General features: G+C 44.0%; 1 protein-coding gene across 1 annotated transcript in view; it reads right to left on the reverse strand.

The window, feature by feature from the left end:
* The window catches only part of arb2a (ARB2 cotranscriptional regulator A), a 157,652-nt gene that overhangs the window by 40,089 nt on the left and 103,634 nt on the right, over positions 1 to 13,929 (reverse strand). The window contains exon 10 of the mRNA XM_071545867.1: positions 8,645 to 8,729. Within this exon, the coding sequence (XP_071401968.1) occupies positions 8,645 to 8,729 (85 nt within the window). The remainder of the gene's footprint in view (positions 1 to 8,644; positions 8,730 to 13,929) is intronic.

The raw sequence follows: 13,929 nt of genomic DNA on the forward strand, positions 1-13,929 counted from the left end.
CCAGTTTCCATAAAATTTCTAATGAAAAAAACAATGTACAAGAGAGATTACTGGCAAAGATGCTTGGAGGAAAAAAGGATGGGAGACAGGATTAAATCAACAGGAACACAAAAGATGACATGACTGACTTTTTCATTCTGTTGAGGATTTTAGATTTTCACACTTCCACTAAGCTCAAACCGCTTTGCTCTCTATCCTTCACCTTGCTGTGACTCATTACAGATCTTGGATCGTTAAGTCACTTATCAAAGTAATGTGTTGCATATAACCAATCACAGTAATAAGGTCAATTCCAGTATTATTTTGTGTGGAGAATAATGTCTCACATTATATTACTTCTGCGTAACGCAAATAACCTCAAATGACTGTTGAAAATAAGGCATGTTGGTCTCCATGAATTACACAATAAAGAGGACACATCTGACAAAATCGTATTTCCTGCTATACTAGTGCTGTAAAACTATATAAAATGAGTATAAATGTGGTCAACAGCTCTGTATAATAATAATAATAATAATTGTTAGAATTATAATAATAATGCAATACTACTATTACTAATAAAAATAACAATCGATATTTGTTAATTACTTTCTTAGAAATAAGTTGCCAAGACAAGTAATGTGACTCTCAAACCATGTACCTGCTGAAGAATTTTATTGGGGCAATTCTCACAGGCTTGCGCAATTATTAGCTCGACATATTGATCAAGTTCATTTCCTCCATCAATTAAAACAAATAAATGACAACACCCTTGTTTTAGACCTGTAGCAAGGTCTTGTCTATTGACTTGGTCGGCATATCTTTGACTCTGATCTGGGTGAGGATACAAGTCACATAGAAAGCGAAGCACTGGAATGAATCAATAAACACAGATAGTCCTCCAGAATTGATCAAAGTGGCCAAGTCTTTGATTCAAAAGAAATGTCCCTGAGAGCTAGCAACCTGCATGACAGGACAGATTGCCCTGTCAACATGGGACAATACTGTGACCTGACCATGGACTAGAGGCGGTGCTGCGTCTAAGACAGAAAACAGAAAGAACTGGGGGAGGAGTACATCAAGGTTGGGTCACAATTTTGGTGAGCGTGGCTGTTACACAGATTCACAATGTAAAGACAATATATTTACATTCATTTACTTTCTCATTACATTCTCAGGGTTTTGGGATTTTCAGGATTTTTAGCAACTCAGGGCTTTATTCAGGGTCAAAAAGAAAAAGTTCCAAGATGCAGAAGCAACTTGATATTTCTGTCTATAACCTTTACCACTTCATGTAAGCACCTCATCAACTATCTATATACACTGGGGCCAAACTGAAAAGTTATAGGTACTGTAATCCATGCACTTTTCGTGTAGAGTTTAGCATTTTGTAAAGCTTTGACTTTTAGGTCCCTCTTTATTCACACTAAAATAAGTTCCATGGCATTAAGAAAATTCCCACATTTTTAATCAGAGTCAAACAGGTTCGACTGAGCTGAGGAAACTTTAAGTTTGGCTTTTCTGTTTCTGGAAGTTTTTTTTTTTCCAGCTGTCATGACATGAAACGTCTACATCTACACCTGCCTCCTTTTCAATGACTCCAAAACAGACATCAGAAAATACATAAAATACAAATAAAAAATAAAGTAAAAGAAAACAAAACTCTGGTAAGATCTTTTGTACAGTTGATTCACAGTCAACACAGCACCACTGCAGCCAAGGTGAGAAATATTGCAATCCATATGTTTTCTGTAGAGAGCCTCATTCTCAAAGCTTCAACTTTCAGGTCCTTCTTTAGTTATGACAATCTTATGCCCAAACATGTTGAACTTGAAAATTCAAGCATCATTTTCCAGGATCAAACATGCTCCATGGTGCTGAAAAAAGTCTTTCAGTTGTGGCTTTTCCAGTTTTTGTGCCTTTTGTTCTATTTCCCAGCTGTAATATACCATAAAGGTTCTGATCATTTTCAATGTCTCTAAAACAAAATCGAGAACATCCACCCAAACCACAAATAATAAAAAAGGAAATAGCTGAAACCCTACAGTTCTCCCTTGCGTCTCCCTTCCACCTCAACACCATCTGTGTTTCTGACTCGCTCCTGTCTCTCTGAAAATCATTTAGCACAAGTATGATCAAGGTAGTAAAAACAAAATATATGTGATACATGCAATTTCTTTTACAAAGTCATCCAACCACAGGGCTTTGAATTTTAAAGGTATTTGTTAGTCTGTCAGGTTTAGCTCCTTTTAACCAAATTTAGAGATTGTCATCCACAGTAAAACAGGTCCAATCGTCTGGTTAAACTTCTCTTTGACTTTTTCAGTTTCTGTGAGTTTGAAAACTGCTGGAGTTTTTTCTACTATAAATCTACAACTGCTACTTTTTCAGTGTCTTCGAGACAGAAATCAGAAATTCCAGAGAGTAGAAAGAAAGAAAACAAAACAACTAGCTGAGATCTCCTGTCCAGATCTGACTCTCTCCGCTGCTCTTCTCCGTCTCCTTCACACATGCCCCTATTTTTGATTCGGCTTTCAGCTTTCTTTCACTTTCTTTTTTTTTCCCTGTTAGGGTACGTTGTCTGCAGTATAAGAGGTACGGTTAAGGTAATTCAAAGACACAATATTGCCTTCCTTTCGCTTTGCCAAAAGAATCTGGCATTGTCAATGATTCAACACTCACAACTGATTGGCTGACAGAGAGACAGACAAAGTGACAAGCAGGTAAACAGGTAGCCTGGTATATTGACTGAATGACTGGTTGGCTGCTTTACTACTTGAAACATAATGTTCAGCAAGTTACTGCAAACTCAGACTTCTTCACCAGGGTCATGTGAGTTTGATGAAGCTGAAGAAACTTTCAGCTCAAGACTTTTTTTCCCAAGCTGTGTCATGACATAAAGCCTCTGCAGCTAAACCTGCCCCCTTTTCAGTCTCCAAAACAGAAATCAGAAAAATCCATAAGAGAGGAAAAAAAAACAAAGGGAATAGCTAAGGAGATCTCCTGTACAGCTCTGACATACTCTCTTTCCTTCTATCGCACCTCTCCTCCACACCAAACCCCTATTTCTGAGTCAACTCTTACTTTTTTTTTTTTTTTTTAACTCTGTGCCTTGAATATGACCCTTTCACTGGGATAACAAACAATGAGAGAGAGTGGGGAAAAACAGGGGGAAAGTGAAAAAAAGAGATGACTTTCCCCTATTCTCCCTGTCTATCTACTGTCTGTCTGGTGCCCATCTTTACACTACGCTCTCCTTCCATAAATCTATGAGCAAAGTGGGTCAGGGTTTGCACCCAGCACAGGGATCAAAGACATTTAGCCCCCATCTGCATTTTATAGAGGAATACAAAATGACAACTGTTTTTTGATCCTTTGTAAGCTCGGAAATTAATGAGTAAGAGAGAGAGAGTGAGTGAGAGAGGAATCATACAAAAATCTATATTCATGCATCCTATATACAGTATATATGCATGTGGAGGGGAGAGAAATGCAACATGGAAGTGTAGGAAAAGAAAAAGCACCAAGGCACCAAAAGCGCAGAGTTTTATGTCAATAATGTGTCAAAGTGCAGAGTTATCTTTCTTAAAAAAAAAAATAAAAAAATACTATGATAATAGTATGACTGCTCACCCATTCAAGAGAGACCTCAACTCAAAAGAAATCTATTTGTACCATTACATGTTGATATTCACATCATATTCAGATCATATGACTAGTTTGATATCAATCTATAATCACAGAAACAAACCAAGTTGTTATTCGATCTCACAGATCAGCAGTTTATTGCAAGTTTATGACAGACAAACCAAATCCCAGTCATCACGAGTCGTGGGTGTCAGCATTTTCCACATCATTAGGAGAGGTCTGTCACCTATGTGATCCAGACAATAGCCTGATCCCACCTCACTAGATCTAGGTCAGAGGTTAGTCTGGTTCACCAAAGTTTACCTGTCTATTTCCTGCTACACAAGCGCAACGTGTGCCAGACTGCCTAGGTAAACATGGAAACACACGTGAAAATGCACACACACACACACACACACACATGCACAGACACACACACACACACACACACACACACACTCACTTTTCATGTGATCTTCCAGCGAGGCAGCGGACTTCCACCTTGCCAAGCTGAAAAAACAGACTGTGTAGAGGGGGTGAGGTGAATTTGACTTGGTCCGAGTTTCCTCGCACAAGTCAGCACACAGACATCAATCAGAGTAAGTGTGTGTGTGTGTGTGTGTGTGTGTGTGTGTGTGTGTGTGTAGAGGTGCCGACAGCTAGAGGTGTTTCGCGGTCAGCGGTGTGTGGATCAGGGAGGTGAGGGTTACATTCGAGTCAAACTTACAACAGAACAAAGCACACTGACAATAAGGTCATGACAATATAATGAGTGTGTGTGTGTGTGTGTGTGTGTGAGAGTGTGTGTGCACTCTGCCTGACTGTCTCTTTCACTCAGCCTCTTTCTTGAGTCTCTATGGTACATTAAGAACACTGAGTCACAGCAGTATAAGCTTTAACTAAAAGAAAAAAGGCAGAGTGACCTCCCATGGCATTGCACTAAAATTATTTCTCATTTCTATCACAATATTGCATCACTTTTTCAGCCATCTCGCTACCATTTTCATTCAAAAGATACAAACATTAAGAAATCCCCCCTCAACAGAATCTTTACTTTCAATTATGCGAAAATGAGGAAGAAAGTAAGAAAGGTTGATACATAAAAAAATTATAAAGTGCATTTACATTGTGAAAGAAAATGAAGGTGAGTCTTCTTCTGCGGTCCATTAGGGTTAATTACGGCCTTGTGTTGGGATGCTTGTAACGGAGCAGGATTGGTAATTAAAGTACAGGTAAGACATTAACTTACTTTTGTTAGCCATTAATCAGTGTTTACCTTCAGAGTGCTCTCCCTTTGTAATTAATAATCAGCTTGGACAATGAGTAATCACCCAAGAGGAGGTTGTGTGTGCATGTGTGTGTGCGCATGTATGTGTTATCAGCGAGGGGGGAGGTGGGGGGGGTTCCCACTTCTGAAACGGCATAGATAAATCTTTCCCGAACAATCAACTGATCACGCATCTCACCAGAAACATTTGAATAAACTGAATAATAAAAATAAAACAGCCCACATATCAGAAAAATCACTGTAACCACTGCAATGGAGGAGTCATTTTAAGTGCAAGGCTAAGATTGCGTTTAGTCAGAACTCTCTCTCTCGCTCTCTCTCTCTCTCTCTCTCTTCATCCTTCTCTGGATATCTGCTCAGCCACAATGTAGGTTTGGAGTGATTACATCTCGGGAAGGCCTCAGCAACCCCACTGACACCCCCCAACTTATGCCTCCGCTAGCCTCTCAGCCACTCCATTACATACACACACACACAGACACACACACACCCACACACACACACACACACACAGGGAGTCTTTCCAGCAGGAGATTGGTTCCACTTTATCTGCATATTTAGCCTGCGTTCGGCGTGCTCCTAACTGATAAAATTCTGCCTGTGTGCCAGGCCACTGCCAAACGCCAGAGCACTGACCTTCTTGGGGGAACAAATTCCTTTTTGCAAGATGGAAGGAAAAAAAGAAGGAGGGAGCGAGGAGAGGAAAGATTAGGACAAAAAAAAAGAAGAAAATAAACGAAGGGGAGAGAAGCTAGCCAGTCAAATGCGGAGGGAATGGGTCCAGGTTTTATCACATTAAAAACAAGAAATGGAGATGTTAGCGGACACCCCCGCTATGCCTCACCCTCCCTCCCTCCCTCCCTCCCTCCGCCTCTCCTTCCTTCCAGCCCCATCAGTGTGCCATGCTGGTGTACCGGCGTTGCTTCACAGATGATTAGGAATAACAGACAGGCTCTGCCTCCACTTCTCCCTGCCTCCTTCTGCCAAGAGCCTACCAGCATGGAAAACACAGGCATCACACCCTGCACCACACAGGGAGACGGGGGAGAGAGGGAGAGGGAGACGTATAGAGAGAGAGGGATGTATAGATAGAGAGAGAGAGAGAAGCAGAAGTACAGATAGAAAAAAAGAGAGTGGCGGAAAGACTCGTCCTTCAACCCGTTCCCTCCTCCCGCTGTCTGACCAGTCTCACTGCCCACGTCTCAGCACACATCCAATACTTTGTTAGCCTTCAGACATCTTAGTGTGTGTGTGTCTGATCACATGCCATTCTCCACAGCAGCCCAGTCGCCCCGGGCCTGGCGCAGTCTGGCTCCACACTAGAATGATGGTTCAAACTGTGATGTGTGCGTCTGCATATGTGTCTGCACGCACACACGCGCGCGCGTGTGTGCGTGTGTGTGTGTGCACATGACAACAAGGATTCAGTGGTCTGTTTTCTGTTGCTGAGACACTTTGTGGTCAACCCTGATTACCCCCACCTACCCACACACACATACTCTTGCCATAGCAACACACACAACAGCAGTCATGGCAGCAGAGGAGGTGACTATCGGGAGCTGTGTGTGCGTGTGTGTGTTGAATGAAGCGCAGGGTCACAATGCCCTGACAGCCTTCCCTCAACCTTCCCTCAACCTCGTCACCTCAGCTGCTCTGCTGTGACTCTCACCACAATGGCCGCTGCCTGTGAACCTGCCAGGAAGCCAAGGACACAAAGACGACCGTGTCAACCTTTGACATGAGAAGCCACCACCAAAAGACCAGAGACAAGCTGAGCTGGCAGCTATGTTAACAGCCCGATGGCTCTCCTCTTTTCAGCTCAGTTAAAGTAGCTAAAGTCAATAGTGCACAAGTCAATAGTGCATACATACAGATGGATGCTATGTCAACCAGGTCTGTGATGAAACAGAGTTAGGCATGCAAAGAGTTTCAAAAAGTACAGCTCGATATCTTGGCTCAAAGGTTGCTATCTTTTGACCAACGGCAGTAAGTGTGAACAGACATTTATAAAAAAAAAAAAAAAAATCAAGGTAAAAAAACTGACATTTGAACATGAAATACCGTATAGGTTTTGTATTGAAGGCTAGCTGACATTTCAAGGAGCTGATTCACTGGTAGATGTTAAGGCCACCCACCCACGCAGCTCCGTGTGGAACATGGTGTTTTAGTGGCCAAGATGAGATAGCGGTATGAGAGATGTATTCACTGACATGTGGAGCATGTGTGTGATGACCTATACATTCACCATGATGTCACTGAGGGGCTGCGGAGAGAAAAAAGCCACAATGCCCCCCGCAGGACCACCTCAGTGATGATGGAAATGAGTGATGGGAGACAAGGATGTGAGCACATAGAAGTGAGGGTGTATGTGCATGCGTAAAAATGTGCACATAAACAAATGCATTAACACAGGTGCTTTCATGTACTCACACCCTTAAAGACATAAAGAGTTCACGTTCCTCTTAAAGTGTGTCTCTCTGTGTGCCTGAGCCTGCATGCATGTGTGTCATTCTTCAAACAACGCCGCAATCATCATCTCTTATCAACGGTCATGTTGAGGATTACAGCTTTCATCCCTAATCCTACATTAAGGACACATTCTCATGATGGCCGTGACATCATCAAGGCCAGACAACCGCAGAGAGGGCACAGGGACAGGAAGCCAAACGCCACAGGAGAGGATTAACAAATATAGGAGACAGAGTAGATGGAGAAAAAGAAAGAGGGAGAGGGCACGGCAGAGAAAAAGACGAAAATAGAAACAAAATAAGAGAGGACATGTCTGTTGTGTGTGTGTGTGTGTGTGTGTGTGTGTGTGTGTGGGTGTGTGTTTGTTAGATTGTGTTTCTCTGTGTGTGTTTAAAGACATGATCACTCACCACTGCAACAGTTTAACAGTTTCTCCCAATGGCAATGACCCTCCTCAACCAGTCCTACTAAGACCTCAACTCCACCCCACATGCCCAACCATGATCTCACATTGGCGCACACACACACAAACACACACATACATACTGTAAACACACATGACCCTGGACGGACTGAACCTTGCTAATCTGCACGTAGACACTAAAACAGAAGTTATTCAGGCTAATTATCAACCGACTTGTATTTTGCACATTTGTCATTAATGCAGCTTTTGCTATTTATCTACATAATTGTACTTAACTGCAGTGTTTTGCTTTGCACTAGCAATGCTTTGTGGCATTTTAAAGTTGGTCCTATTCTGTACTACCTACTCATGATTGTGACCAGGAATGTAGTGGACAGGAAAACCACCTAAACTTAGTTTACCCACCTTTTTACGCTAAAACTTTATGACCTAAATCAACTGTATACATCACACTAAGTGGTATCAAACAGATGTAAGTCATATGAGGATAAGGTCTTTTAAACATAAATGAATGGTTTCTGATTGCTTATTGTGTATATGGGTGGCTGCTCATAGTAGACGCACCTTTATATTTATCACTGACTGTGACCCTATGGTACACTGGACTACTACTGTACCAGTCACTTCCTCTCCTCCATCACTACTGTTACCAACTATAATAATGCTGCTACACATATTACAATATGACAAGAGGTCCTGTTACATTTTGTCTTGTAATGTGTCAGCACCAATTAACTAAGTCAAATTCCCAGTGCACCCATTGTATTTGGCAACTGTAAGCGATTCTGATGTAAGGACATAATAGGTAATCATATCATCACTGTGCGGACTACACATGTACACAGTATGGTTTCTACCTGCAGAGACGCGGGGGCAGTCAGGCAGCATGGGCTCCATCGGCGTGTCTAGCGGCTCTGGACTCGACACCCAGTTACAGCAGCACTGTAGGGAGACAAGACGGGAGAGAGGGGAGATTGACGATGGAAGACAGTGAGGACAGATTTCTCTCTCTCTAGATATATGTTGTTTCGACACAAACCACTAATGACTTCCACATAGACTACTGATTCTCACTGTGTGTGGGGGGTCTGGGTATGGGAGAAGAATATGCAGCAACCCACATCCTCCACTGTCATTCTCACAAACATACACACACACAAACAGACAAACACAGAAATACAAGGGGGGAAGGGAGTTCATGTATTTTATCTTTTATCTTGATGCTTTGGCAATATTGTTCTTTACTTTCATGCGAATAAAGCACATTGGATTGAAAGTGAGAGTGAGAGAGGGAGAGAAAGAGAGAGCGAGCAATGACAGAAATGGGTAGAGAGAAAAAGAGAGAGAGAAAGAAGGAGAGTAAAATGAGAGACAGGTGGAAACAGAGAAAGAGAGAGGGGAGGGAAAATGCGGGAGGCAAGGGAGACAAAGTGAGGGGGGGACGGGTGGGAAAGACAAGGGAAGAGATAGAGAAGGGAGAAAGAGAGAGAGTAAAGAGGTATGTGTGTGTAAGAGGGAGAGAGAGAGAGAGAGAGAGAGAGAGAGAGAGAGAGAGAGACAGGAACAAGCAATTAAAAGCCCTGTGACATGTTGCTCAGACAGCTTGGGGTTTGTTTGTGGTAGAGAGCTGGGGCTCTTCTACTGTGGTGGATCAGCGGGTGCCCTGGGAGGGGTGGGGGGCTGGAGGGGGGCGTCTGCCCAGCTTGCTGACCCATAACCCCCTGCAAACACCCTCCAGTCCTCTCAACCCTCCCGTGGTTGACAACTCTACTGTCAGAAAAAGGAGAAGAAGACCTCTTTATCCTCTTTTTGCTGTCTTTATCTTCCTTCAGATTGTCTGTGTGGCCCCGTTCCCTCTTTTCCATCTTCTGGGTTCAATCACACATATCACTAATAAACAGTAACAGCAGCATATTACAATATACCTCGTTTTGCCCATGCTATGTTTTTTTTTTTTTTATCTCTGAGTCGGCAGAATGACAACGCATCCAAGTGTGTTTTCCCCTGTTTGACCGTGCAATGTGGATTGGTATGCTGTGGCTTGTAAGGATAGAACATAAACAAGGGAAAAGGGAGAGAGGGAGGCTGAGAAGGAATGCATGGAGAAGACGTTCCCCAGATAAGATAAAAGTTCAATAGAAGAAAGAGAAAATGTAAAGAGATTAGAATGTGCAGCTGGCGTCCTTCTGAATCACTGCTTATCTGCCCTTGTTTACTTTCACCCTGGCCCCCTGACAGCCATTACAGTGGTGTGTGTGTGCGTGTGTGCGTGTGTGTGTCTGTGATTGCATAGCGGGGGGTCTCCCACGAAGCTGTGTAGCGTTCTCTGTCATTCGTGAACCCTCCAAACTCAAACACACACACAAACACACACATGCGTGCACACGTGCATGCACATCTTTGCCCTCCCTGACCCTCTCTCTCAAGGCCCTGACATAGATGGGACTGGGTGGACCAATCTGTGAACCAACTCCCACTTCAACCACCCCCACAAACACACACACACACACACACACACACACACACAGACACACACATCCTTGGCAGACAGACACACTAAAACCCTGGGTCACATCACACTTCTGCATAGCTGTCACTGCCCAACACAGAGCCTCCCTCATGCACTCCCCCCACCCCACCGTACACATACACACAGACACACACACACGGGCCCGTCACCATCTGAACAATTTTGCATGGGTATGTTTTGGGTGTGCGTATATATATGTCTGCAAGTAAGATAGATAGCATATGTATGCAGGTGTAAGCCTGTGTTCTCTTCTTGCATATGCATATGCGTAAGCCTAGGTTGAGGCATATTGCATAGCTACTGGAGAGCCCACTCCTGTCTCAGCTTCATTTGTTGTCTCAGTTTCTCAGTTTCTTGTTTACTGGCGGGCCAATCTACGTCCAGCCAAATGTCTTCCTCTACTGTCTGTCCTGCCTCTCCTACATCCTCTTTAGTCCCACAGTGATTTATTTATTGTAGGTTTTCACAGAAATATGGAAATTCACCGAAGAGACTAGTCTGATGAAACATCTGGTCCATGTAAACAAATCTTGAACAAATGTTAACAAGTAAACAAATTCAATTGGGAATCGTGTGTAAAAGGTTTGTCAGTTATTACAATAAAGCTTAGCTCATGCGTGATCCATTCCCTTTGTATCAAACGAAATGAAAAAGTACTAAAAGTACGCGCCGACTCCACCTCGCAATGTCGAAATGCCTCTTCCCTCTCTTCCTCTATCTTTCATTTTCTCTAGCCCTGTCAATCGAAAGCGCTAGCAGTCGGAAGGGGTGTAGGGGGGGAAGAGGAGAAGAGGTTGAAGAAAGATAGGAGGAGAGATGAGGAGGAATGGAAGGGAGGAGGAGGAGGAAGAGGAGGGGAGGGGAGGGGGGTAGAGTTGGGGGAGATGACAAGTCATCTCGGTAAACAGTGGCGTATTGTGTATTTTTAGATCCTTTGCTTTGCCCTAGATGTGCTCTCCTCTGAGCCCGGGCTTTAGGGCAGAGCGGTGTCGAGCGGTGCAGAAGCAGTGGGGCTCCTTGACTGCTACATCAAGTGTCTCATTGTATCTCCTTTAATTCATTCAGTCTGTCTGGAGGAAGATGTCAGCTGGGCGGTGGAGCAGTGGGCTGAAGGGGGCTGGAGAGAGGGGAAGGAGGGGAGTCTTTCAAAGGGCCCTCCCTCCTCCACCACCGCACTCCCCCCTCCACCACCGCCGCCACCACCACCACCATCACCACCAATGGAGGCAGGGAGGCCGGGGTTTTGAATAGATTTGTCAAGGCAACCACACACATGTGCACACAAACCCTTGCGCAAAATGCACACACTCGCACACACAGCCCTAGTGTTGTGGGAGACCGCAGGCATAACAGCAGTCGCATAAAGGCAGGGCCTGCTGGCTGGGATTAGAGAAGGGCGATGTGACAAAAGGATGGCACATCACATCGGCTGCCTCTGACGCATAGCATCATCACTTCAAGCAGCCCGTCCGCCGATCAATGGCGCCATTGAACTAAAGGCAGACGGAGACACAAACATGTAAACAGATTTGACTCTCCCCCCGTCACTACTGCTGTGTGTGTGTGTGTGTGTGTGTGTGTGTTTATGTATGTGCATTTGTGCAAGACACGCACACAGACGCAGACACATACACATAAGTGGGTACGCGTGCACACACATACAAACACAATAAAAGACATCCTTGCTTATTTCACTTAAATCCCATCATCACTATTAATCAGAAACAGGTTCTGAGGTCCCAGGATCCTTTGCGGTGGCGAGTTAGAGGTTGCGGCTCAGCAGGAAGCTAACTACTACGCTAATAGCACGGTCTGAGAGCATAAATGGCAGGCAGGTGTTTGCTCCACCACTCTACCTGTGAGGAATGCTTTTAAGCCTTCTCTATCGAGTGTGTGTGTGTGTGTTGGTGTGTGATCAGCCACCTGCTCTCTACTGCAGGTCAGAGTTGAAGCCAGCCTCCCACTGTCACATAAACAACAAACACACCCATACGCATGTACACACACACGCACATGCACACACACACACACACACACAGCATAATGTTAACACACAAAACTCTGCACTCAGCTGATGGCAGAGTGATCTAATGGAGCCTTCATAAGAACCAAATAGTCCTCTCATAGTCCATATCCACTATACAGAAGGTGCCACAGGATTACACCTATAGGGGTCTAAAAGATGGGAACTTGTACTCCATAACCTCTAATACCTGCATTAGCCCTGAGATGATACAAAATGAACAGTACAGTATATAGTGTATATATGTGACTAAAAACCATTAACCCAGGCCTATTGCTTTTATAGGATATCCATTTTACCAGAATGCATTTTTTGGTGGGATGAAACTCTAATGATCCCTGTGGGAAATAATTCAAACAAATTGGGAGAATTGGGTGTTTCAAAAATTAATTAAGTCAAATGAATTAAGTCAAAACAAAATAAGTTATTGACCCTGATTATGCACCATTTTAAAGCTCTGAATGCAAATATCAATCATCTATGAAAAACAACAAATCATATCTCTCACACTGCGGCTGTTTTCTCATCTTGGCTAGCATACACATACACTGTAACTATCCAGCTCCATTCAACAGTACCCATCTCCCTTCTTCCCAAAACCATGCAGGGAGCTTTCCCATGATAGAAAGTCTAAGGTAAGTCTACAACAGTCTCCTAAACCATCACACACCTGACAGCCTGCAACCTAACTTCTCAGAAACTAGTCCTGAGTATCAAATCTCTCTCACTCTCTCTGTCTCTCTGTCTCTCTCCCACCTCCTCCTGTTGCTGTATAATCTCTATGGATTAGGATGGTTTATTCATGACCACAGTGTACTCTGTATGTGTGTGTGCATGTGTGCATGTGTGTGTGTGCGTGTGTGTGTGCTCTGGGCAGGCCACTAGAGTGTGACAGCAGGCCAGCACAGTGACAGGAGACACCTTGGAGACTGTGACAGGCTGCCAGCTGTACACCATCATCCGCCTCTCTCTCTCTCTCTCTCTCCCTCTCACTTCTCCTCGCTATGCTACTCATCTATCTCCACATACATCTCTTCATCTCCTCTCCTCCATCTGTATTCACTCCATTCACACCCTACCTGTCTTTTTGTTTTTCTTTCCCCGAGCTCTGCCTCCTCTTTTCTCGGCGGTAGTCGACGGGATTTAAATAATTGAACGTTTCTCATACTTTATTTCTCTGCCTATTTCTTTTTCTGTCTCTGTGAATGAATGAGTCTTTCTATCTCTGCCTCTCCCTATCCCCTCTCTTGCATCTCTTAACTCTTTTCTCTCACCCTCTGAGTTTTTTCGGTCTTGCGGTGACGTCAGTTGCCCCTTGTCTGACCCATTAGGTCTATATAACCTGGCCCAGCAGGCGCTGATCTCTAAATCCCATCTCCTCTCTTTTACTCTCCTTTCTTCATCCCTCCATCCAACCGTCCTCTGACCTCTTGAACCTTGGAGGGAGGGAATTATCTCTGTCCGAGGAGAACAGAGCGCTGCGCTGCTGGGGTGCTCCGTCCTCACATACACCCACTCCTACGGGCACCCATATTTATACACCATCCAAGGCATTATTCAGGTTCACTGCGAGCTCCCCTCTGTGATGT

The sequence above is a fragment of the Centroberyx affinis genome, unplaced genomic scaffold (genome assembly GCF_046629955.1).
Source record: "Centroberyx affinis isolate AG114_WGS23_722 - 3 ecotype Tasmania unplaced genomic scaffold, CSIRO-AGI_Caff_v1 ptg000258l_1, whole genome shotgun sequence".
Lineage (NCBI taxonomy): Eukaryota > Metazoa > Chordata > Actinopteri > Beryciformes > Berycidae > Centroberyx > Centroberyx affinis.